Source organism: Monodelphis domestica, chromosome 1, assembly GCF_027887165.1.
Source record: "Monodelphis domestica isolate mMonDom1 chromosome 1, mMonDom1.pri, whole genome shotgun sequence".
In the NCBI taxonomy this organism is placed as follows: Eukaryota; Metazoa; Chordata; class Mammalia; order Didelphimorphia; family Didelphidae; genus Monodelphis; species Monodelphis domestica.
The window spans coordinates 81,401,910-81,428,507 of NC_077227.1; the positions used below are offsets into that span (position 1 = coordinate 81,401,910).

Here is a 26,598-nt window from a genome sequence, read left to right on the forward strand (position 1 = left end):
TCTTTTGAGACTGGGGGAACAATAATCATGCCAATTCATAGGTAAGGGGAATTGATGAAAGAGGTCATGTAAAAGTGATAAAGTGGGCAGTCACATATTGCCAAGGACCACTCTGTGGTCTCTCCAGCTACCACGTGTGACTCTGTCAAGGCGTCGTGGTCTGATGGCCCCCCAACATCTTACTTTATGGTGCAGATAAAGGTGTAATCTCCTGATTGAACAATGAAGGTATTTAGTTCTTACTTTATAGTGAAGCTAGAACTTTAAGCTAAGTCTATTTCAAGATCTTACTACAAAAAGGTGTTAAGTAACTATAAAGGGTAAATTAATCACAAAAAGGTTAAGTAACTAACAAAAGGTGAACTTAACAAAAAAGTGTTAAGTAACTCAAAAGATATAATCTAATCAAAGAAGATGAGAATTAAAGAATGGGCAGTCCTGGAGGAAAGCCTCTGATGTGATTGGTAGATGTGAAAATTTAGAGGAGGGGAGACAAGAGTAAAAGGTCTATATATTTGGCTCACTTCCTCTCTCCAGGATCTTTGGTGGAAGAGAGGTGGCTGGTGGCAGTGTGCTGGGTCTTTCGGCATCTTGGTGTGGCTATAGCTATTTTCCAATTCAGTGGTGAGTTTCTGGCTGAGTTTTTCCTCTTTTATTTTCCAAACTTTATCCTCTTAGAAAATGAGGAGGTGTCCATTGAATAGGGAATGACTAAACAAATTGCGGTACATGATGGTGATGGAATACTGTTGTGCTAAAACGAATGATGAACTGCTTGATTTCTATATGAACTGGAAAGACCTCCATGAACTTGTAATATTGAAAAATTTATATTATACCAAATGTAATATGCTAAATGTAATATTTAGAAATTGGTTTAGAAATATAATATTAGTTTTTTAAAAATATTATTGTTGTCAACATTTATAAAAATAATCCTTAAGTCACAAGGATGATAGTAGTTTTTAACAATTTAATTTTAATATATAATCTAAGAAAGAAATAAGGAGGGAAGGAAATTTTTAAAAATTATTTCCTAGCTTACTACCCTAGTCTTACCAGCCCATGAGAGTGTCTTCTGCCCTAGCCACCAACACTGGATCACAGAAAGACCCCCTGCCAAAGACCTCCAGAGAAGAGCCCAGTCTCCTCTAAGATCTCATTTTTATAGTCCTCCACTTCCTGTCCTTTTCCTCTGCACTGGTCTACCACATCTCAGGAACCAATCAAAGTTTCTCTGACCCGGACACATAACCCGTAGTTCCTGGTTGCTATGGGCTGGCTCCAATGAGCAGAAAGTTCAGGATCCTGGGAGGAAGGGGTTCCCTTTACAAAAACTGATGCAGAGTGAAATGACCAGAAGCAGGAGAACATTTGTACACAGTAAATGAAACATTGTGGAATGATCAAATGTAATAGATTCTACTACTCATAGCAATGCAATGATCAAGAACAATCCTGTGGACTTATGAAAAAGAATTATATCTGCATCTAGAGAAGGAACTATGGCTGTGGAAGTGCAGAAGAAAAACATGATTTATCACTTGTTTATATGGGTAAATGATTTGGGGTTGTTATTTTTAAAAAATGACTCTATTACAAATATGAATAACATGGAAATAGATTTTGAATAATAAGACATGTATAAATTAGTGGAACTGCTTGTCAGCTTTGTAAGCAAGGAGAGAAGAAAAGAGGGAGAGAATATGAATCATGGAAAATTATTATAAAAAATAAATAATGTTGAAAAAATAAAAAATGCTATTGAATTTTTAAAAATATATTGATATAAGTTTCTTGTTTGGATTCTTGTGGATTTACCACAATGTAATTCCCTGGTTTATCCTTTTTTAAGCTTTGAATATTTGGTTTTCTTTTGTGTGATGGCATGTGCTCAATTCCTCTTTTTTTTTCTTGTTTAATTCATTCATGCTAATTTTTTACAGCCTGTTTTATTCTGTGTATTTCTTTGTTTTTCTAAATATGTTGCAAGTCATATTGCAGTGTTTTGTTTCTTATCTAATCTCATACTTTTTCTTTTTTTGTATTATTTAATCGAATTCACATTTTAAAATTATGAGTTAGATTTTAAATTTTCTTATATTTGTCTCTAATTTTCTTTTCTCTTAGGATTTTTCTTTCTTCCTCCACAAACACAGTACTTTGTCTCCTCAGTTGCTTTAGTTTGATCTATAATGAGCTGTTCTCATCAAATTTCTTTTCTTTATCCATAACCCTTCTCTTCTCCTCCTATTTGTTACCCCTTTTCCTAATTTTAGAGTTTGGATTAATTTTTTGATTCATTTTTCCTTCTTCTTTGTATATAGTAATTTGATTTTTTTCCCATCCCCCCCCCCTTTTCCCCTTCTCAATTCAAGTAGAATTCCCCTTCCTCTACATTTTCCAACTTATTTTGTTTGTTTTTTAAATTTAATTTCTTTACTTTTTAGTTATTTAGTCCTTTAGTTTCTATATTCCTTATGAAATTAAAGCTTATAAGATATCAATTTTGAGTTCCCTCTTATAAACAGTTTAGATGCTATTGCCTTTTAGATCTTGCCCCTCTAGCTTCCTTTTTCTCTTGAGCTGAATTTTTAGAGATATAAATACTAATTCCTGAAATTCTAGGAAAGCTTAAATATCTCTTTCTTTTTGAACAGATAACAATATCGAACAATGACAACAAAATTGTTATTGAAATTTTAAAATTTGTTTTGGAGTTTGTAACATAGGATTTTGTTTCTGGAGGCAATTTATGGGTTCTTTCAACATATACTTTATTTTCTCTGTTTAGAAGTTGTAAACCTTAAAATTTCTCAGACTTATGAATGTTGGAAATTTCCCCATTGGGGAATCTTCTACTTAAAAAAATTCCTTAGCAGATAGTGAGAATTCTACTTGAATATCCCTACTCCACCCTACTTAAGACTGCTTTAGGACAGAAAACTCATTGCTAAATAAAGAAAGTACTTGGATCCATGCTTATGGTGGGGCAAGGAGTTCTTTGAGCCAGGCCTGTTTTTAAAATTGATACAATGGGATGCTAGGTACCCATATAGGTGGGGCAACTTGTAAACTACTTAAACCTAAAAGGGAGATAACTTATTCAGAGGTTTTTTCTTAATGAAATTTGTCGACACAGCAGCATTTTTTTTCTGACTTACTAAAGAGATTAAAAATACTCAGCTGTGAATTCAAAATGGGTGGTCCTTTAGAAACATCTACAGTGATTGGTAGATGTAAGGACTTAGGGGAGGTGACAGAGGAAATTTTGCCCTTAAAAATAAGAACTTGGATCTCATTCAGGAATCTCGATTTCTGATTCTCATTCTGGAGGAGAGCTCCTTGAGGAGCTCCTCTGAGCTCCTCTGAGGGGCTCTGTCCCTCTGGGGTAGGAGCTCTGGAGGCTCTTGAGAGAGAGGCCTTTTGAAACAATCTCTGGCTGGAAGACTCTTTGAGGAAGGATGCTGGCCTGGTGTCACTAGTATCCTTGTTTAGTCAGACCTTGTGGTAAATGTTAAAAAACTGATTGATTTCTCTTTTAAGACTGAGGTCTAGGCATATTGGCTTGAGGCCCTTCATACTTATTCCTTTCTTACTCTCTCTCTCTCTTTCTTTGATTACTCATTATATTGTTAATTAAAATCTCTATAAAACCCAATTGACTTGGGTATTTGAATAATTGGGAATATTTCCCTGGCGACCACCTTATATTTGATTTTAAAACCCAAGACACTGTAGTGAAACACATTTCTGCAGTCAAATTTACTCACCCTCTCTTATATCTATCACAATTTATATCTTCCACTATTTTAATCACTACAGTTTAAGACCTCAACCATTTTAAATCTCACAAAGTTCAGGGATATTTTCTTGTATCACTTTGCAGTATGGTGTTTTGTTTTGTCTTGTTATAGTCCTCTGAGAGATCTGTAATAATTAAACTGTTTCTGTGTATCCTTCTTCAACATCAATGTGTTTGTTTAATAAAGTGCCTGGTGTATGGTAGGATCTTAATTAATGCTAGTTGACATGTCAACTTTATGGAGATAATTTTTTCTTTTAACATCATTGTTTTTTTCCTTCTCTTTCTTTTCTTTTCTTTTTCTTACATCCTTACCTTCAGTCTTAGAATCAAATCTGTGTATTGGTTCCAAGGCAGAAGAGTATTAAGGGCTACTCAAGGGGGGTTAAGTGACTTACCCAGGGTCACACAGCTAGGAAATTTCTGAGACCAGATTTGAACAAAGAACCTCCCGTTACTAGACCTGTCTCTCAATCCACTGAACCACCTAGCTGCCTCCCTTGCTTCTCCTCTTTCAATTTGCACCTAACTCATGTGTATTTCCATGCTCAGCTACTTATTCTCTTTTTTGGTTCTTTGGTAAGATTTGTAAATCTAGATTCAATATTTCCATTCTGCCAATTATTTCTGTTATGTGGACCACAAATTCTGCTTTCACAATTCTTATTTTTCTTTCAAGCCATTCGGGACCATTATTCTGTGATTCCATCCTCTTTTGGGAATCCATAGGGTCCCAGGTATCAGCTCATTTTCCTTCATTGTGCAATGCTTATTAATAGTTAACTTGGCTCTTTTAGCCATATTTCCTTCTGATGAAATTTTCTCTGTTGATTTATCTGCTTATACTCAAGGTCTTTAATTCAATTTTCTTCTTGAGACTTTTAGTAACTTCAGTCCTACCTCCCCACCTCATTTTTCCCTATTGTTCATTTCCAACTCCTTCCCCTTTGATAGTCATTTCTCTAGGGACTAGACATCAAAATCATCTTAGCCTCCTCCAGGTCTGTTCTTGGGATATATACGAGGCCTTAGATGGATGCTGAGCTCTTTCTCTCAGGATTAGTGGAGTGTCTCACAGCCACAAGCACGTGTTCTACCAGAATTCTTTTCCTTACTTCTGTGGCTAAGCTCTCTTGCCATGCAGAGTACTATAATGCTATCTTATCCAAGAAAGTTTTTGCCTTTTTCATTTTCCTTCATATTGGTAGGAATGGGGGGGTATTTAGTGTCAAATTCTGTTGCAAGACCATGGGTTGCCTTGTGGAGCCCTGCTGCTGGAGCATGTTGAATATGTTGTGATCCAGATGAGCTTTCTCTGCTGTTAATTCATTTGATTCTTACCTTGTTAGGCAAGAATGTGCTGGTAAATATTTAGTAACCAGCTTTCCAGAGGAAAAAATGCTTTTATGACACACTTTTAAGTTTAATCTACATTATTGTTTTCTCTATTACTTTCTTAAATCTAAACAATCAATAAAATAATAAATCAGCTCCTAATTTGTAGTGTTTTCTGATTTCTGAGTTATAAATGCTCATATTGAAAATTCAACAATTGATTCTCATAAGTGGGTTTGAGATAGTTCTAGTATACCCTTGTTTTTTAGCAGTTTTTGTGTCAGAATGTGGAAACATCTGAAATTGCTTTATTCCTTGTATATAATTCCTATTTTGGAGAGGCTCAAGAGGTTTTAAAGATTGGAAAAGATATCATTTAGTCTGCCATCTTTTTGGTCATATGATCCAAAAATTCTGAGGTAGATAATTTTTATGGTATTATAAAAAAAATCTATTTCTGACTTCTTCCTCTTTGATGGTGGGTTCTTTGAGGGCTAAAGCTCAAAGCTTCCTCCAAAGCTGGGGAATTCTCTTTTCACGTCTCTTAGTCTCTGCCCAAATAACTTTTGAGGTTATAGAAATGGATTCAATTAGTTACCAGACCCCATCTTTTCATGTCTGATGGAGTCCCACAACTGCTGGCTCCCCACCATACTTCCCTCTCTTCCTTAGTTATCTGGCTGAGCACTCCTGTAACACAGCAGAGATTCTGCATCCCGAGGGATAGTATACTTCTGCTTTCCTGTACGTCTTCCCTTCTGCCCATGATGAGTGTGGGACATGGAGCAGAAGTGAGTGCTGTTGTTTGTTGCTTTATAGTAGTATAATGAATAAGGAGTAAGGTAGATTAGCTGGCAGAGAATGCAATAGCATCAAGGGAATTTGCTGCATGAATTTTATATATACAAATATATATGTATATATAAAAGGTTTCCCAAACTGTGAAGGATTTGGAGCTGGACTGGGCTAAACTAGCCAGTGTGACACCTGATGGTGTTCCTGGCATGGTAGAGTCTAAGAAAGGAGTAATTGTTTGCATTAACCAAGAGATGGACAAACATAACCATTCTTATCCAGTGGCCATACACTGCCTCATCCACCGACAAGTGCTGCTATGTAGTAAATCATGGAAGTGGGACTCTGTTATGAAAATTGTGGTATCTTGTGTTAACTTCATTAGAGCTAATGCACTAAACCACAGACAATTTCAGGAATTTCTGTCTGAGCTAAATGTTGCCTATGAAGATGTTCTGTACTACACAGAAATCCATTGGCTGAGTTGAGGGAAATTTTTGAGACATTTCTATGACTTACTCCCACAGATTGCAGCTTTTATGCTTTTAAAAAACAAAGAAGCACCAGAACTCAATGATGCAGAATGGAAATGGCACCTCACCTTTCTGAAAGATGTAACAGAGCTACTCAACAGTTTCAATGTGCAACTTCAAGGAAAAGGGAAAGTCATCTGTGATATGCAATCACATGTGAAAGCATTTGAAGTAAAATTAGGTCTCCTTATCAAACAAATGAAGGAGGAAAATTTCTGCCATCTCCCCTTAACTCAAAATTTGTTAGTGGAAAAACCCTTACTTGCATTCCCAAAAGAAACATGTGTGGATTCACTGGAAAAGTTGCAAAAGGAGTTTCAATTCAGATTTAAAGAACTTCATCTCCATGAACAGGACATACAGCTTTTTGATAACCCATTTTCTATTGACATTGAAAATGTGGATACAATTTACCAAATGGAACTGGCTGAACTGCAGAATTGTGACTCTCTGAAAGACACATTCAAATCAAGCAGTTTGCCTAATTTCTATGTATCAATCCCCTCTGAGCCATATCCTAATCTCAGGAACTATGCACTTAAAATGGCAACCATCTTTGGCAGCACTTAGGTCTGTGAACAGACTTTTTCCAGAATGAAACATTTGACATCTCCAACCAGATCTGGACTAAGTGATGCACAGTTACATCACTTGTTACAGCTAGCAGTGACAAAGATGGAACTGGACATTGGCCATCTCATTAGCCAAAAGCAGGCCCATAGTTCCCATTGAAATACTGGTCAGTTTGTTGGTTTAAATTTACTTGTTCTTTATTTTAAATATTGTATTTGTTCCCGTTTTGTTTTGTTTTTTTACTTTAAAATAAGATATGTGCAGTGTGCATAGGAATTTGTTCATAGTTTTTTTTTTTAATAGTCCGGCCCTCCAATGGTCTGAGGGACAGTGAACTGACCCACTGTGTAAAAAGTTTGGGGACCCCTGATAGGTCCTATACTATGAAGACTGCTGCAGTTATTCTATCTTTTGTGCCTAATTCTTATTTTGGAAAGGTAGAGAAAATATCTAGTCCCATATTGTATTGGTCATGGGACTCACAGGAAAGTCCCATGTATTCTTTTTTATCTCTATTTTTAGAGAGTTTAATAATATGCTTTCAATAAAAATCTCTGATTTATATGAGCCCCTAGATGGACACCATGGCAATTTATACAGAAAATTTATTCTCTCTCTCTCTCTCTCTCTCTCTCTCTCTCTCTCTCTCCCTCCCTCCCTCCAAATTTTATCTCATCTGTCTTTGAGCTAACGAAATACATACAAACCAATGATACTTTTTGGTTAACCACAGCCTTATCTTAATATAGCAAGTGCATGCAATGGATGCCATAAAGTAGTTTCTGGCATGGGGTACAGATCCTTCCACTCTTTGGTCTGGTTAGTTCATCCTACCTGCCTTCAAACAGGCAGGCCTGGGGTTTCTAGAGATAGATCATGATACAAACTTTCTCAGTGTTCTAAAGAGTAACCCTGTTGTGGACAGACTATGTCCCTATTAGTTTCTGTAGTTCATGAATCTCCATTTATGTGCTTCTAATTTAAGCAAAACCAGTCACTGTTACACACAAAACATCTACTTAAGGATTAGCAAAAACAAGAAATATTATAACACCATAGTTATTAAAAAAATAGCCAAGGCAGAAATATTTAATACTTCACAATTCACACATAAACTGCAGGCCTGCAAGGAGCTAGGTCTGCAGGACTGCAGGTATTAATGTTCCTGGGTCCTTCCAAAATAATCTGCCCCACATTAAGCTGCTTCTTTCCTAGTGGCTCCCCTTCTGTTCCTCATTGCTCTCTACCTGGAAAAATCTGCTCCTATTCTGCTCTAGAAATAGTGACAATTCTTTTAATTCACAGTAACTTTTAAAGGGAAATGAAGAAAGTATACAATGGCATCATTTTAGTGGGAACAGTTTTACTAAGCCAAAGAACAGCAAAGCTCTTCAGAATGGCTCCCCGGACAAAACAGACAAGCACAAACAGTTTCTCAATCAGCTACATACTGTATCACCCAATCAGTTTACTAATTATTACACCAACAGCCTCCTCTCCTCTAGTACTGCTGCTACTCTGATGCAGACCCTTATCACCTCACTCCTAGATTATTTCTATAGCTTATTTATTGGTATCCCTGTTTTGAATCCTTCCCCGCTCCAGTACATTTTCCACTCAGTTGCTAAAATGATGTTCCTAAAGTACAAGTCTTACCAGCATCCGCCATGGCATCCCCCTATTTAGTAAGATCTAGAGGCTCCCTGGTAACATAGAATCAAATACAAAATCCTCCGTTTAGCATTCATTAAAAGGCCTTCATTAAAAGCCTTTTAGACTTTATAGTCTTTTTTACTCTTGTTACAATCTTGTCAGGATCTGATACTTTCTTAAATGTTCTATCTTCTCAACTCTCCTGCTACTTCCAAATCTTCCTCTTGAACTTAATGGCTGAAATAACAGTCACTGTTGTCTTTCCTTTATTTATTCAGTTTCTTATTTAATTCTGAAATCTCACTTTCTGACTCATGCGACTGAGAGTCCATATTTAATTTTCCTCATCTCCTAATAGTTATTTGATTTTCCTCATTGTGAATTTTCACATCTCAAACTCTAAAAACAGTCACATGCAAATAAGATAAGAGCCTACAATATCCTCTAGCTTTAGTCATTTCTCTGCCCTCAAAGTGTTGCTCTCTTTATCTGGTCCTCCTTAGTCTGTCCTCAAACTAAGATGGGAATATTGTTTCTTTTCTCATGAATTTTAACAGTTTTTCAGGTAGTAAAGTTCTTTTCCTGCCCTGTCTTAGGAGCCAAACTGTTCACATAGGAAACAAGTAATATCTTTTATTATTCTTTATTCTTCATTTTTTTCATTATTTCTTTCATGTCTTTCACCAACTTTTGGAGATTAGGTGAAGAGACAAAGGCAGCTAGTTGGTACAGTGGAGGCCTGGAGACCTCATACTCCTGAGTTCAAATATGGCTTCAGATACTTACTAGCTGTGTGTCCCTGGGCAAGCCACTTAACCATATTTGCCTCAGTTTCCTCATCTGTAAAATGAGCCGGAGAAGAAAATAGCCTGTCACTCCAGTGTCTTTGCCAAAAAACCCAAATGGGTTCATGAAGAGTTGGATATAACTGAAAAGACTGAATAACAACAATGAAAAAAATAAAACTTTAAAGGGACAGAAATTAGCTTTACAAAAGACACACCCTGTCCTGGCAGAAAAAAAGAAGAGATATGAAGAGGAGATTAGAAACATCATGGTAGTTTTCTCAGTTACAGTCTCTCCTCCATTGGCCTCCTTCTGTATGGTTTAGTACATCTTCCCCATCATGCTGGCAGCAGTGATGAAGTATAGCTGGCCCCCACTAAAGCCCTCCCTTCTGTCACCTAATTGCAGAAAGGCTACATTTTCTCTCATATGTATTCCACTATTCCTATCTCCCATGTGATTTTCAACCCACCTCATTTTCTACCCCAGCTGAGAGAATAATAGTTATACTTCTTTGTTTAATATGGTGATGGTTATTTAGTTTCCAGGGATCAAGTAGGGAGGATGACAGAATCCTCAATCCTCTCACAAACACTGTCTTCAGTGACTTAGCATATTCACATTAGGGTTTTTTGACTCTTATGTTGTACTATTGATTAATTCAACTTGTCATACACTAAATCTCCCAGGTCTTTTTCAGAGGAATGTTACCTCTATAACTTCCTATGTTATACTTGCAAACCTGAATTTTCATTATTTTATTAACGATAACAATAATAAGGTTTTAATAAATGCTTTTAAATAAAAGCATTTACATAGTTGTTCAAGGTTTTCAAGACTCTTTACAAGTTATCTAATTTGATCTTTATAAGAACTCTATCAGGTAGATACTATTTTTACATTTTAATGATGAGAAAACTGAGGTCTAGCAGAGGAGATTTGTACTGGGTCACACTACTGAGGATTTGAACTTGGGATTTCTTTACTCCAAGTCCAGTACTCTGTTCATTTCACTACCCAGCTGTCTCATAAATTGATTTTTAACCCAAATTATGGGATATGTTGATCTCCATTATTAATTTTTCATTCCAGATAAAATGATTAAATTTCACTTTATTAGATTAAATAAAGGATTAGAGTTCTGTAATGGAGCCCTGGCCATTGGAGCCCCTTCCTTGGATCATGTCCAGTGTTCTCTGACTGTTTGCCAATCCACATGCAAGAGGCTTCTGGGAAGCTGGCTTCTAGAAAGATGAGATTCTTTGTAATGGAAGGGTCCTACTTCCCAATTCAAAGCATGCTTTCTCTCACTTCAAAAGAGCCAGGAAGGAAAAAGAGAAATGCCTTAGTGTTTTCTCAATGCCTTCTCAGTCCTGAGTCAGCAGCCAACTGAAAGGCTCCTCTTTTCCAAGTGGTAAAGTGACCAGGAATAGCTAGCATACCTGCTCATGCACTGAAATGAGGATCAGAGCCCTTTGGTCACACACCATTCGGACTCTCCAGAATCTGGTTCCTCTCTTGAACATGGGCTGGCAGGAAACAGTGCATAAACCACAAATGCTGAGGAGAGAACTGCTTTGCCAGATCCCCATTACTCTTGGAAGGATCTCTAGTCTAGCTCCCTAATTTTAAATATAAAGATACTAAGTCCTTTTGTCATATTCAAAGGTGACATGCATCCCATTTGTGTCATTATATAAATTACTGATGTTAAATAGGAAACAGCTGAAATTAGAGCCCTTTGAAACACCTTTTAGAATAAACTTCAAGCCATTACTCTAGGTGTTCAATCATTTATCTTATTTCAAATCTATCTAACTATGCTACTATTTAAAACATCTCTCTATATTTTGGCCTCCTGCTGAAATTGTTCTCTTCCTTCAAAGAGTAGCTCATATGTCATATACTTTATGAAACCTTCCCTGATCCCTACCCAAATGAGTGTTCTCTCTTTCTTCAACATTTCCTATATAATTTAATCTTTATAACTTATTTGACCCATTCCATTTGCTCCATTCTTTTATTGTACTTATATATTTATGTGCTATATCATCTCATTAAATTACAAGCTCTCTGAAGGCAAAGATATAGCCATTTTTCATCTTAGTGTTGACATCACCTGAATCACTGCCTTAAATAAATGCTTGTAGGGCTTTAAAATTAAATTGATTTGATTGCTCAGCAATAATTTATTTTACTTTAAAAATATATAATATTTTTTTAGTTATATGAAATAATTTTTAACATTCATTTTCCAAAATTTTGAGTTCTGATTTCTTTCCATTTCTCACTTTACCCTCACTGATACAATAAGCAATTTGATCTAGGTTAAGCATGTGTAATCATGCAAAACATAGTTCCATATTGGTCATGTAGTGGAAGAAGACTCATATTAAACAAAACCAAACAAAAAACCATGAAGAAAATAAAGTGAAATATGTTATGCTTTGATATGCATTTATACTACATCAGTTTTTTTCTCTAGAGGTGGATAGTATTTTTCATCGTAAGTCCTTTGGAATTGTCTTGGATCATTGTATTACTGAGAATAGTTAAACCATTCATATTATTAATCATATAATTTTGTATAATATTCTCCTGGTTTTGCTCATTTCACGATGTATCAGTTGATGTAGGTTTTCCCAGGTTTTTCTGAAATCATCCTTCTTGTTACTTCTTATATTTCTAATACAATCACATACTTCAACTTGTTCAGCCATTCTCCAGTTGATGAATATACCCTTATTATCTTATTCCTTGCCACTACAAAAAGCTGCTACAAACATTTTTGTACAAATAGATCATTTTCCTTTTCTTTTGATCTCTTTGGGATATAGGCCTAGTAATGAGAGTGCTGGCAAATATACACAATTTTATAGTGTTTTGGGCATAGTTCCAAATTGCTCTCCAGAAAGACTGAATCAGTTCACAATTCCACCAATAGTTTATTAGTGCCCCAGTTTTCCCATATCCTCTTCAAAATGTATCATTTTCCTTTTCTGTCATATCAGCCAATCTTCTAGATGTGAGGTGGTACCTCAGAGCTGTTTTAATTTGCATTTATTTAATCAATATTGATTTAGAACCTTTTTTCATATGACTATAGATAGCTTTGATTTCTTCATCTGAGAACTACTTGTTCATAACTTGTGATTGTTTATCAATTGGGGAATGACTTGTATTCTTATACATTTAACTCAGTTCTCTATATATTTGAGAAATAAAGCCTTGATTTTCCTAGTTTTCTGCTCAGTAGTCATTTATTAAAAGTTTACTATGTTCACTGAACTATGTTAGGCTCTAGGAGAAATGGAAACATAATTAAAACATTTTATCAGACTTTTTTTTTTCCACGGTTGACTTAAGTTTTACTTCCTACTTCTGCCTTTCCTTTTACTCTCAGCCCAATTAAGAATTTGCCTGCTCTTTTTTTCATTCCTCTTTTTAGATCACCATAGTTACTGAGGAAGTAAAAGTAAAAAACTGCCTGCTTTGTCCCAAATGAAAATGCTTACTTTGTTCTTGGGTCAAAAACTCACTTCTTGAAGTTACTCTGACATACCGAACATACCTCTCCTATCTTACAAAATATGAAAATGACACAGAGCTTGGAAATATAACTAACAAGTTGGGCGACAGAACCAGGGTCCAAAGGATAGAATTTAATAAAGGTAAATACATGTCCTACACTTAAATTTAAGACATCAACTATGTAATGAAGAAATACTCTGTGGCAACTATCCCAACTCTCATTCAGGTTCCTAAAGTTAGCTCCTAGCCCTGAGGAGTCAGGCTCTGGAGTTAGTCTTGAGAGTTGGGGACTATCTTTCTAAATGCTATAGCTCATGAGCTCCCCATCAAATGTTTCCCCATCATGATCATCAGATGACACCAGTTAGCCAGATTTAATTTGCTTTTATAGAGTGTCTAAAGTGACATAATAAGAGTAGTTGGTATCAAATATCTCCCCATAGTCTAGAACGTGCAACTCTACAAGTATATACAGAATCCAAGAAAAGTGGACCCAAGGTTAGGGAGCACATGTGGCAAAGGGGTAATTCACAGCTCCTAGACATCCTTTTAATGGAATCCTCAAGATGTTCTCTTTAAGGATGGTTAAGCTTTTCTGCTGGCCTTTTTGCAAAATCTTGAATCTGAATTTTTTTCTGACAGTGGCTGTCAATGCAGACACTGCTATCAACTTCCAAGAGGAACAGGGGTCTGGCCAAAGAAAGAAACTCTCTACCTCAGCATGGAGACTTTATGTTCTGCCTCTTGCCAGCCCACATTCAAGATTGGAACCAGCTTCTGGAAATGTTTAATGATGTGTTAACAGGAAGGTCCTGCTCCCCAGTTCAGTGCATGAGCAGATAATGCTGGCTTTTCCGGGTCCTTTTCTCACATGATGGAAAAGGGCCTTTCAATTGGCAGCTGAGCCAGGATTAAGAATCCATTCAAAAGGGGGCAGCTGGGTGGCTCAGTGGATTGAGAGCTAGGCCTAGAGATGGGAGGTCTTAGGTTCAAATCTGGGCTCATACACTTCCCAGTTGTGTGACCCTGGGCAAGTCACATGACCCCCATTGCCTAGCCCTTACCACTCTTCTGTCTTGGAGCCAAGACGGAAGGTAAGGGTTTAATTAAAAAAAAAAATCCATTCAAAAGACACTAAATGAATAGTTAGGGATGCTGCTAGGAATATGGCAAATCCCAAATCCTCCTCTAATAAAGGGGGATGGAGGAGGAGTTTGGGATCAAGGCCAAGGCCTTTGTTCTTTCCCCTCCTCCCAACTAATTTCTTCTCATGGATTTAGATGGAATGCTCTGTCCTTTTCACTTGCTTGAATTCCCTCACCTGAACAACTTTAATATTTTATAGACAGTCCATATGGTGTGACTAAGTACTTAAAATCTCAAGGACAAAGGCAAGGTGGTAACACTTTTTAAATGATTACTTTGTGCCAAGAAATATTTTAAGCACTGGGGATACAAAGAGAAAAGCGATATAGTCTTACTCTTACAAAGCTCATATTTTCTTAGGAGACAACATATATAGGAAAGTTTGTGGTAGGGTAATTGGAAAAACTTATTATTATACCTTCATTTATAGCAGCAAGGAAAATGATGATATATTTCTATAGCGTCATTTCCATTTATAATTGCTGAACTATTTGTTCAGTGCCAAAGACTTAGGTGGTGAGAGTTTTCCTTAGGGGGTCTTAAGTAGCTGTGGTCTCTGAGGAGGCTGGAGTAATACCACCTGCAAAGGGAGTTGCTGGGGCCTACATGGTTTGTTCTGCCAGAAGCAGGGATTCTTAACCTTATGTCTACTTGCCCTTTGAGTGGACAGACTTCAGAGACTTGATGGACTTTGATGGGGAAAAAAAATCTTTATTTTTCTTAACCCCAGATGAAATTTTGTTTTCCCTTGTGTAATTGGAAATCTTGTGCCTTTGAATTACATTTCCCAGGAGCCCACTAACTTCCTGTTGTTATGTGCTGACATAGACTGAGGATAAATTGGGTGGGGCTCCTGGTTTTGCACTCTTTCCTTCCTGGGTTGGGACATTGGTAGAGCAGGTTGTTTGAACAGGTAGATTAGCCAGGGGCACATGATTTTATTTTGTTACCTTTTTATTTTGTTAATTCTAGTAATTATTAATCTAGTGATAATTTAGTGATAATTAATGATAATAATTAATCTTATAAAATATAATACTTGAAGTTATATGTTAATTTTAATTTTTACATCCTTTAATTATTCACATGGGCAAAAAACATTCTGAGATTGGATCCGTAGGCTACACCAGTTTGCTAATGTGTGATCATGACACACAAAAAGATAAAGAACTTTTGTCTTAAAAGATGGCTGTCATGAAACTGAGCTGAAAGCAGGGCTAGTGACTAGGGAGTACTACTACCCAGGGCTTGTGGATACAGGATTTGAGTACTAAACTGGGGTTTGAGTAAGGCCATGGCAGTAGTTTAACCTTTTTTGTACATATTGTCTCCTAGCTCTCCCTCTAGGGGTCTTAAAAAAGGTCATTATAGTTGGTATTTTGGAGGTCAGTGATGAATACAGAGATATTGTTTTCAATAAAATTCAATAAAATAAAATAGCAGAGATGGAAACCAGATAGTGGGAAGAAGTCAGTGGATGTTGAGGATGTGAAGGCAGGAAGTGTAAATAACCCTTGTCACAAGTTTAGTAATGAAGGGGAAAAAAGAGGAATTGTTTTTAATTTTGTTCGTGTAGACACAGTCTAAATATTCATCATATTTTATTGTTCACATGGCATGACTATTCACTCATTTCTTCAATACTTGCAACATTTGTGATTTCATCAGCATGGGTAATCTCTCCTCCAAAACACACTATAACAACATATAAAAACTATATGACTTAATAAATGAATTTCAAGACTTATTGAGGACAGACATTTTTTCTCCCTGCTCTCAAAGCTTAGTTAGGCTGATCCTTTGATGGTAGAAACTGTCTATCACCAGGTCCCTCCTTGAAACTGTCTATTTTGGAAAAGTTTGCTATTTGGTGTTTGCTTTAATGGGATAGTTAATGAGAACTCATGATCAAATGAGACAATTATATTGCTGAATGCTAACATTCTATTTGGTGGAGGGATCCAGTAGCCTCTTGGACTGAGGCTGTGTGTAAGGTCCTGAAAGAAGTTCTAACTTCTGATCCTCAGATGGACCATTAGTGCTGGATATCTCAAAACTCTGTCAACAGGAGATGAAATTGCAGGGGATAGCTAGGCCTGGTCTCTGCTGTCTTCCCTGGCCTTCTTGACCTCTGCAGGTTTGCAATCTTCTTACCCCAGACCTTTGCCTGTCTACTTTCTTCTTCTCATGGTCTCCCTCACTGAATCTATTCCTGGGGATTATACAATGACTGTTTCTATATTACTTCAGGTACTGTTAGGGGCTCTTAGATGCTGATATTGGATTGCCTTTCCTAGGTCACTTTTTGTGCTGAGGTCAGTTTGGCCCAGGGTATATCTTGGGATTCTTTTTAAAACATGTTATGATGGGTAGCTTGGTTTGTTAGATCACAGATATTAAAGGTTAAAATTCACCAGAGAGTGTACCTTAATTCATAATGAATGTTTTGTAATGCGGCACTGTGGGCCCCCAGAAATCTACTCTGTTCGGAGTATGTTAGGGATAAGCATAAACTAAACCATAGCTTTAAGATTCTGCCAATGTATTTATTTTATTTCCTTCTTTACTTTTTTAAACCCTTACCTTCTGTCTTAGAATTTATACTATCAGTTCTGAGGTAGAAGAGTGGTAAGGGCAAGCAATTGGGGTTAAGTGACTTGCCCAAGGTCACAGAACTAGGAAGTGTCTTGAGGTCAGATTTGAATACAGGACCTCCTGTCTCCAAGTCTGGTTCTATCCATGGAGCCACCTAGGTGTTCCCAATGTGTTTCTTTTACTAGACTATCACATAGTACGTTATTTCAGAGCAAGACTTAAAACAGCAAGGCAAGATCAATGACCAGAATCACCCCACCACATACACACACACACTAAATGCAGTAGGAGCACTAGTGGGTAATGGGGCACAGACAATGTTCATGTTGAGAGGAACACATATGGAGGAGATATAAGGAAGATCCATGGCTAGGGAATGTGAATGGAAAGGCATATAAATAAGGAATGTGCATGGCCAGAAACATTGATTGGATGCAACTCATACCTCTTCAACTACAGAGCTGCCCATATTGTGATGCTATTATGCTATTGGCCTTTGGCTGTATAATATAGCTTCTTCACTGAGCTATTGCTATAACTAAAATGATCTTGATTCTGAAAGTTCACAGCCTCAGGTATTTCAGCTCTCTTAAAATACAGACTCCAAAGTAAAACATTGTGGAACAATCCAGTGTAATGGACTTCACTACTAGTGGCAGTGGAACAAGTCAGGACACTCCTGAAGGACTTATGGGAAAGAATGCTCTCCACAATGAGAGAAAGAACTATGGGAGTAGAAAGGCAAAAGAAAAACATATGACATCACTTGTCACATGTATATATGGGTATGTGATTTGGGGTTTAGGCTTTAAAAGATCGCTCTATAGCAAAAATGAATAATATGGAAATTTGTACATTTGTACAACCCAGTGGAATTGCTTGTTGGCTCTGCGAAGGGGGAGGGCAGAGGGAAGGGAAAGAAAATGAATCATGTAAATATGGAAAAATATTTTAAAATTAAAATAAAATTTAAAAAGAGGCAGACTCCAGTTGGCTACATGCAGCCATCCTAATATCCAGAAAATCCTTAGTCATTTAATTCATTTTTATGAACTCTTTTTTTTTGCCTGAGTATGACAGTCTAAGTTTTAATTTAACTTTGAGAAAATTCCTTTCAAATCTTTTCTCTTCCTCTGATGCCAATCATTGCCCATCAAATCAAAGATGTTGAATGTAGAAGCCTGAAAAGAACCTTTGTCCTCACTAGGGAACCTTCTTCCCCAGCCTTCAGTGTATTAAATAATAATGTATGTAAAATAATTGATATACTTTAAAGCACAACTAAATATCTGCTATTACAGAGAAGTTAAAACTCAAAGAATATGAACATCTATTCCGGACTTTTAAAAATTAGAAATTCTTGTATCCTGAGATTCCTTATTATAATAGCATTTATCTGTGAACTTCAACAGTCAGTTTGTGCTAGTCTCCAATAGTTATGGTGGCATACCAGTGGAGAATACAAGAAAATAGAAAAAGGAGAGGGCCTAGAAACTCAATTTTTGACAGGATTCCTCCCACTGATTTTTTTACCCTCGGCTAGGTGGCAATGAAAAATGAACCAATATTTCAGGAATGGTTAGTATAGGGAACTCAACTATAGTGGAGTAAACCTCTGGAATATCCCCATCTGCTCTCCTAGTTCTTCCCCCAGTAGATGAACTTTCCCTGTCCTATATTCTGTCCTTTCAGGTTTGATATTAATCTGTGAACATTAGAAGCAACAATGTCATCTATTTACAACTGGGCTGTGTTATGAGGATTTTAGGAAAGGGAAAAGGGGTTATACACAAGGGAAAATCACATTTAAATAATGTGACTTTATTAACAGAGAAGGGGGAGGTGTTGGAGAAGGAATAAGGGGAAGGGTAGTGTAGCAGTCCACGCCTAGCTATGGGCAAGGGGAACAGTGGGTATGTGCAGATTGCCTTAAAAGAGCATGCTCAGTCTTGAGCATGCTCAGTATTGCACATGGCTGGGAAGGCCTCTGACCCTTGACCCCAGCTTCTCCCAAGGCGGGAAAACAGGTTTCTTTGTTCTCACCTGGTTAAGAGAAACCACACCTATGCCTTGTCATTAACCAATGAGAATCATCCCTATGTACTGTGTATATTTGCATATCAAATACTATATTTAGCCCAGCAAGCTCCGCCTTCTCTCTCTTCTCCTCTTTCAGGCTAGCTGATGGCTGTCCTTGCAGGAGCTTGGCCTCTGGCCAAGCTCCATCTTTAATCTTTCTCTATTCATCTCTCTGACCTGTGTGGTATTAAATATGGATCTCTGGACTGGTAAAAGCCTACGGAATGGTCCTTTGATCAGAGCTTGGTTGTGGCTCATTGATAATTAATAAAGACTCATTCTGACCACCTCATATCTCTAATTGGACTCCGTCATCCCCCTCGTGGTATCCAAAACTTCTATCCTGTCTCTATCTTCCTACCTTGTGGCTTCTCTCCCCTCTGAGAGAGCCACAGGTAGCATCTGACTTTTTACCCACTATATTTGATTATCTAAACTTACACTGTCTATCTTAACTAAAGACTATTAAGAATAAATCCTACAGGGGGCAGCTAGGTAGCTCAGTGGATTGAGAGGTAGGCCTAGAGACGGGAGGTCCTAGGTTCAAATCTGGCCTCAAACACTTCCCAGCTGTGTGACCCTGGGCAAGTCATTTGACCCCCGTTGCCTAGCCCTTACCACTCTTCTGCCTTGGAACCAATACAAAGTATTGACTCCAAGATGGAAGGTAAGGGTTTAGAAAAATAAAATAAAATTTAAAAAATTAAAAAAAAAGAATAAATCCCACAGTAAACCCAGAATCTCACACACAGAGTCAATGGCTGGTCAGGTATCAGAAATCCCAGTTGTGGTATCCTCAGATGGTCTCAGCAAGGTGGAGGTATTTTCCCCAGTCAATCTGTCCACCAGGAAGACTAGAGATTTTCCTGTCACCCTCAGCCTTTGATCCTCAAAGGCCAGTTGCTTGATAGGTGGTTTGTTCAGGGAGTCTCAGCCACACACCTTCCTTCTTCACTTTCAGCTCCAGACTCAGTCCATTGGAAACTGCTCATTGGAACTCTGACCCAATCAGTTCATAAAAGATTCTAAGTCTTTTTTTTTTAATTTTTTTTATTTTTTTTTTTTAAACCCTTACCTTCCATCTTGGAGTCAATACTGTGTATTGGCTCCAAGGCAGAAGAGTGGTAAGGGTAGGCAATGGGGGTCAAGTGACTTGCCCAGGGTCACACAGCTGGGAAGTGTCTGAGGCCAGATTTGAACCTAGGACCTCCCGTCTCTAGAGCTAGCTCTCAATTCACTGAGCTACCCAGCTGCCCCCTAAAGATTCTAAGTCTTAAGACATCAATCATTCTTGCAATTTCTACCTTCACTTGCTACAGCTGTATGTATGTGGGAACTCAAAAAGAATGTACCCCCAAATTTGTATTTGGAGAAGGTAGAGAATTTTAAAGGATCCAAATTTACTGCCAGATAAGTTGGATGAAAAGAAAGGGATCTGATTGATAAATCCCAACAACCTGGATCTTACAGTTTGAATCTCATATTCTCTTCCTCTGTTCAGTCTTGTCCCTCAAATATAGTTTTCAGTAGCTTTGATAAAGAGTCTTAGAACAATAATTCCTTGTTTCTCAGTATATTCTTCTGTTGAAAGCTCCTAGCAGAGTCTGGTACCCAGGAATTGGGGAAGAGACTGGATATTTTCTGCTATCAAAAGGACTACTAAGAACACCTTTCTTTTACCTATATATATTTAAAGTGTGTAAAACAAGAAATACTTTATATGCATCTTTTGTTTTCCTTCCCTTAGAAGAATATTTAGTAGGCAGAAGGGGAAGGAGACAGGGTTGAGTAAACTTAAAAAAAGTTACACATACACATGTGCTTGCATGTGTGTGTGTGTGTGTGTGTGAGAGAGAGAGAGAGAGAGAGAGAGAGAGAGAGAGAGAGAGAGAGAGAGAGAGAGAGAGAGAGAGAAAGAGAGGGAGAGAGGGAGAGAGAAAGGGGGGGGGGCGGCGGCGGAAGGGTTTTGAATCAAGTCCCTGTGAAACAAACAGCAAATCCTTTTACTGAAATACACTGTCCTCCCTCACCCAGTAGGAGTTTATCTATTGCTAGCAAGAAGTCATTGAACCTCTTTCTGGGTCTGTTTCCTCATTTGCAAAATAAGGTGACTGGACTAGATGTCTTCTAAGGTTCCTGCTAGTTCCCACCCCATCCCTACATTGCGTAAACTTTAAAAACAAATTAAAAAAAAATAAAATTCTCAGGACATAGTTGCATAGTCTAGCAAAACATATTCCCATGTTAGCTATGCCTGAAAATGTCTTTCTGTATTTTTAGTTTATCACTTCTCTGGAAAGAGATGAATAGATTATTTCATCTTCATTCTTTTGGACTTGAAGCTTGTCATCAATAATTCTAAAGTCTGAAATTTTTCCTATATTTTTTTATCATTGTCATATTATTACATTATATATATATTATAGAGGTCTTCCTAGTTTCCTCTGAAACTATCCATTTCATCATTTCCTATAGCATAATAATATTCAGTTACATTTATATGCTCCCCCTCTTTTTTTTAAACCCTTACCTTCAGTCTTGGAGTCAATACAATACTATGTATTGCCTCCAAGGCAGAAGAGTGGTAAGGGCTAGGCAATGGGGGTTAAGTGACTTGCCCAGGGTCATACAGCTGGGAAGTGTCTGAGGCCAGATTTGAACCTAGGACCTCCTGTCTCTAGGCCTGATTCTCAATCCACTGAGGCACCCAGCTGCCCACTATATACCCCATTTTTTTGCTATCTATCAAAAGAAGGATAACCTCTTAGTTTCCAATTTTCAGATATTATGAAAAAATCTATTATAATTTTTCTTCAACATATAGACTTTTTCTCTTTAGTTTTTTTTGGGGGGGCAGGGGGTGGGAAGCAGGGGGTGGGTTATAGACCTTATAGTAGTACTAGTAGTATAGCATGCCAAAGGTTATGTACATTTTAGTCACTTTGGGTGCATGATTCCAAGTTGGTTTCCAAATCTGTTAAACCAATTCAGAAGTCTACTAACAGTCAACTAGTGTTAAAAAAAAGAAAATTTAGAACCTTACAAGAAAAGTTACTAACTTTTTAACAAAAGATGAATGATCAATGGATACAAATAGTTTTCAAAGAAAAAAATCCCAGATATCAACCATATTAAAAATGTTTTACATGACTATTAATTAGAAAAGTGCAAATTAAAGCAATTTGGAGGTTTTTCCTCATACCTACCAGACTAGCAATGATGACATTTTGCTGACTGTATTTTAACATAATTGCGCTCCTTGAACATTGTACACAGAGACCAATACAATGTGGTACAATCGAATGTAATGGACTTCTCTACTAGCAGCAATGCAATGATCCAGGACAATTCTGAGGGTCTTATGAGAAAGAACATTATCCACATTCAGAGGAAGATCTGTGGGAGTAGAAACACAAAAGATAAACAACTGCTTGATCACATAGGTCAATGAGGGTATGTTTGGGGTTATAAACCCTAAATGATCACCCTAGTACAAATATCAATAATGTGGAAATAGTTCTTGACCAATGACAAATGTAAAAGCCAGTGGAATTGTGTGTCAGCTATGGGAGGGTAGGTTAAGGGGAGGGGAGGAAAAGAACATGTTTTTGTAATCCTGGAAAAATACTCTAAATTAATCAATTAAATAAATAAAAAAAACAAAAATATATAAACCTAGAAACTTAAAAAAAATAATTGGGCTCCTCTATAATTCCATTTAAAATATATAGGGTTACAAGATAAAAACTGAATAATTTTGATTATATTAAATTTAAAAGTTTTTGTACAAACAAAATTAATGCAACCAAAATTAGAAAGAAAGCAACAAAGTGGGGAAAAATTTTATGACAAATTTCTCTGACAAAGGCATAAATTCTCAAATATTTTCTCAAAGCAAAGAACTATGTCAAATTTATAAGAAATCAAATCACTCCACAACTGACAAATGATCAAGGCATATAAATAGGCAGTCTTCAGAGGAAGAAATCAAAACTATCAATAATCATATGAAAAAGTATTCTAAATTCCTCCTGATTAGAGAAATGCAGATCAAAACAACTCTGAGGTACCATCTTATACCTAGCAGAATGGCCAATATGAGAGTAAAGGAAAATAATAAATGTTGGAGGGGAGGTGGCAAAGTTGGGACACTAATGCATCCCTGGTGGAATTGTAAATTGATCCAACCATTCTGGAGGGCAATTTAGAATTATGCTCAAAGGGTTTTAAAAGAATACATGCTCTTTGATCCAGCAATACCACTAACTAGATTTGTATTCCAAAGAGATAAAAAAAAATGTAAAGGATCTCCTTGTACAAAAATATTTATAGTTGTGCTTTTTGTGGTGGCAAAAAGTTGGAAACTGAGATGTCTCTCATTTGGGGAATGGCTGAACAAATTGTGGTATATGATGGTGATAGAATATTATTGTGCCATAAGGAATGATGAACTGATAGATTTCTATAAGAACTGAAAGACCTACATGAACTGATGCAGAGTGAAATAAGTAGAATCAGGAGAACATTATTATACAACAGAAACTGTAACACTATAGGACAACCAAATATGATAGACAATAATACTACTAATAGCAATACAATGATCCAGGACAATTCTGAGTGACTTATGAGAAAGAATGCTATCCACATCTAGAGAAAGAACTGTGGGAATAGAAATCCAGGTGATTTATCACTTGTTTATATGGGTATATCATTTGGGGGGTTTGTTTTTACAAACTTTTTTACAAAAGTGAATAATATAGAAATAGGTGTTGAGTGATTATATATATGTATACACACACACATATATGCCAGTGGAATTGTTTGTCAACCCTGGGAGGGATAGAACAAGAATCATGTAACTATGGAAAAATATTTTAAAAATAAAATAATATATAGGGTTTTATATGTTTAAGAATTATTCTGACAAAGGAGACCAATTATATTAAAATAAAGTTAGTAATTTTTTTGTTTTTTAGTGTATTTCAGGTTAAGAACAAATCTAATATATCTCCAGGTAAAATGTTAAGAAGTTAGTAACTTCTTGTAAAGTTCTAAATTTTCTTTTTTAAAACTAAATTTCCTTTATCTTTTTACATCACTTACATTTCCCACTGAATTCCTTCTTTCCCTTCTCCCAAGGAGACCTCCCTTATTAAAAAAAGGGGGTGTGTGGTGGGTGGAAAAAAAGTTTAGAAAAAGTATCTGATACATTTAAAAAGTATGACTTTATAAACATTGTTCCTAGCCCGTGAACCTTCCACGCTCTGTAAAGTCTTATATATCTTCTTTAGAGCCAAGATTTCAAACCATTCAGTTTAGTTTAGTTTAATTTCTTTCCATTTACACTAGTTGTATTATCTGTTGTTTTCCTGATTCTGCTACTTTCCTATGAATCAGTTTAGTTGTCCTTCCAATATTTTCAGTTCTTTATCAGTTCTTATGTCATAGTAGTGTTCTTTAACATTAATCTATCACAACTTTGTTGGCTTTTCTCTGGCTAATGGGCATTTGCTTTGCTTCCAAATTTTTTGCTACCCCTCAAAAGTGTTGCTATAGATATTTTGGTGTATATGGGCGTTTCTTTTGTCATTGATCCTGTTGAGACATATGATTAGTGGTAGAATCTTTGGATCAAAGTAGGGGAAGGAAGAGAAAGGATAGGAATGGTATTTATTAATCACTTGTTCTCTGTCAGGTGCTATACAAATACAAACCCTATTTTGGCAGATAAGTGATTAGGCAGCTTGGCCAGTTAGTATCTGAAGGAGGATTTGAACTCAAGTCTTCCTCATTCCAGACCCAGTGCTCTCTCTACACTACTATCCTTGGAGTTGATATGAGAGGTTTTTTATTTGGGTTGGGAGTGTTTATCAGGAAAGATTTCCTAATAAAGAGAGATATCCCTAAGATAAATGGGTTGCTTTGGGAAGTAGTGGATTTCCCATAACTAGAAGTCTCTATGTGAAGACTGGGGTAAATAAATTGTCAGAGATATTGTGAAAATGCTTAAAAAAAAGTGTAAGTTAGAGATAAGTGTCAACGTGGAAATCTAGAAATCCCCAGTTTATTCCGTTGGGAGGTAGAAACCCCAGGTTTTGACCTCATCACAGGAGAGTTTTCCCCCTGAGGGAAGGTCCCACTTCACCAGACAATAGACATCCATTTCAGCTTTGGCGCAGTAGGTAACACATCAGTCTCACAAGCCGAAGGTCCCGAGTTTAACCCTCGAAAGGAGGGTGTGATATATTGGGAAAGGCTTCTGGAGACAAAAGAGTTACTTGACTTCGAATGGGGTCTACCTCCTACCTGAAGAGGGACAACTCTCCTGTGACAAGGTCAAAACCTGGGGTTTCTACCTCCCAACTAAATAAACTGAGGATTTCTAGATCTCCACACTGACACAAGATAGCCTCCCTCTGAGAACTGAGATTTTGTGATCTTCAACCAGTTGTCCCTTAAACTATATCCCAAGCTGGGCTCAATACTGTTCCACTTAAATCTGCCACCCTTGCTGACTCCATTGTTTTTATGTACTGGATTTGTCACCTTGAGAGGATGGCTTTAATTTTTTCCTCAACTTCATTCTGATTAATTACAAAAAGGAGGTAGAATTGACACTTTCCAAATAGACCTTACGTTAAAGGGAACCTACTGGTTTCCAAAGCAGTACACTCTACTTTGGGATAGCTCTAATACTTGGGAAGTCTTTCTTTAATATCTACACCCCATTTAAGAAAAATAGCAAAGGAAATCGAGGTTTTTCCGGGATATCCGGCCAAAGGATTCCCTCGAGCCCAAGAGCGGCTCTCCCCTTACCGCACCTCCTTCCGCGAATGCTATCCTGGCTGCAGTCTGAAGGGGGCGCCCGCTACTTCTCAGCTCTCACCACCATCCCTTCCCAACCTGAGGCTGCGGAAATGGGTGCTGGTCTCGTTAGCTATTTCCGGTTGTGGCGAGATCTTGGGAAGGAAGTGGCGTGCTGTGACCTGAGATCGCGCTGCCTGGACTTCCGGATGTCTAGTGTAGTTTGTAATCGCACGTGTATCTTTCTAGTCCTGGGTACTTTCTTCTCCGCTGGACCGACGGAAGAGGTAGCGACGGGAGACGCCCGAGGATGAAGGCGGTAAGTGTGAGAGCCGGAGCTGACTGAGGGGGAGGCAGCCGTGCCGGGGTCTGTCCGACTGCACCTACTGGAGAAGCTCGGGGTGCCGGGTTAAGAGCCCTAGGACTGGGTCTGTCGCAGGATATGGGCGTTTGTAAGATATGTGTAATGAACGTAGCCTCTCCTGCTTTCCAGACGTGTCCCTCCAGGCTTGTGAGTTAGTCAGTTTATTAAGAGCCTACTAAGTGCCAGACAGTGCTAAGGGGACTCAAGGGAAGCCAGGTATTAAGGTAAGAGTTGCAAATATTATCTGAATGTACACAACCTCGGGATAAAGAGATGCTGTCATTTCACAGGTGAGGGAACTGAGGCAAGCAGAAGTTGAGTGATTTGCCCACGATTACCTAGCAATTATCTCAGGCAGGAATAAAACTCAAGTCTTCCTGACTACGGGCCCAGCACTCTATTCACTGGGCCCCTTAGCTACTTCTGGGTATAGGGAGAATGGGCGAGGTGACATAGTCGGACTTGAACTTTAAAGAAAATTGAGTTTTTCAGCCGAGTGGAGGATTGGGTGTATGGAGAGACTTAAGAGGGGGACAGCTAATTCTTTATTGCAGCAGTCCAGGTCTGAGATAATGTGTAAATTGGAAAGTGAATTT

At 37.5% G+C, this 26,598-nt stretch overlaps 1 protein-coding gene and 1 long non-coding RNA gene across 2 annotated transcripts in view; one reads left to right on the forward strand and one right to left on the reverse strand.

Annotated features, from left to right (window-relative positions):
* The window catches only part of LOC130455026 (uncharacterized), a 36,195-nt gene extending 10,407 nt beyond the window's left edge, over nt 1-25,788 (reverse strand). The window contains exons 1-2 of the long non-coding RNA XR_008912804.1: nt 25,656-25,788; nt 22,038-22,227 (exon numbers count right to left, since the gene is read on the reverse strand). This is a non-coding gene — a long non-coding RNA (uncharacterized LOC130455026). The remainder of the gene's footprint in view (nt 1-22,037; nt 22,228-25,655) is intronic.
* A 12-nt stretch (nt 25,789-25,800) lies between these two features.
* Nucleotides 25,801-26,598, forward strand: part of NOC3L (NOC3 like DNA replication regulator) — a 38,561-nt gene continuing 37,763 nt past the window's right edge. The window contains exon 1 of the mRNA XM_007478780.2: nt 25,801-25,957. Within this exon, the coding sequence (XP_007478842.1) occupies nt 25,949-25,957 (9 nt within the window). The 5' untranslated portion in view covers nt 25,801-25,948. The remainder of the gene's footprint in view (nt 25,958-26,598) is intronic.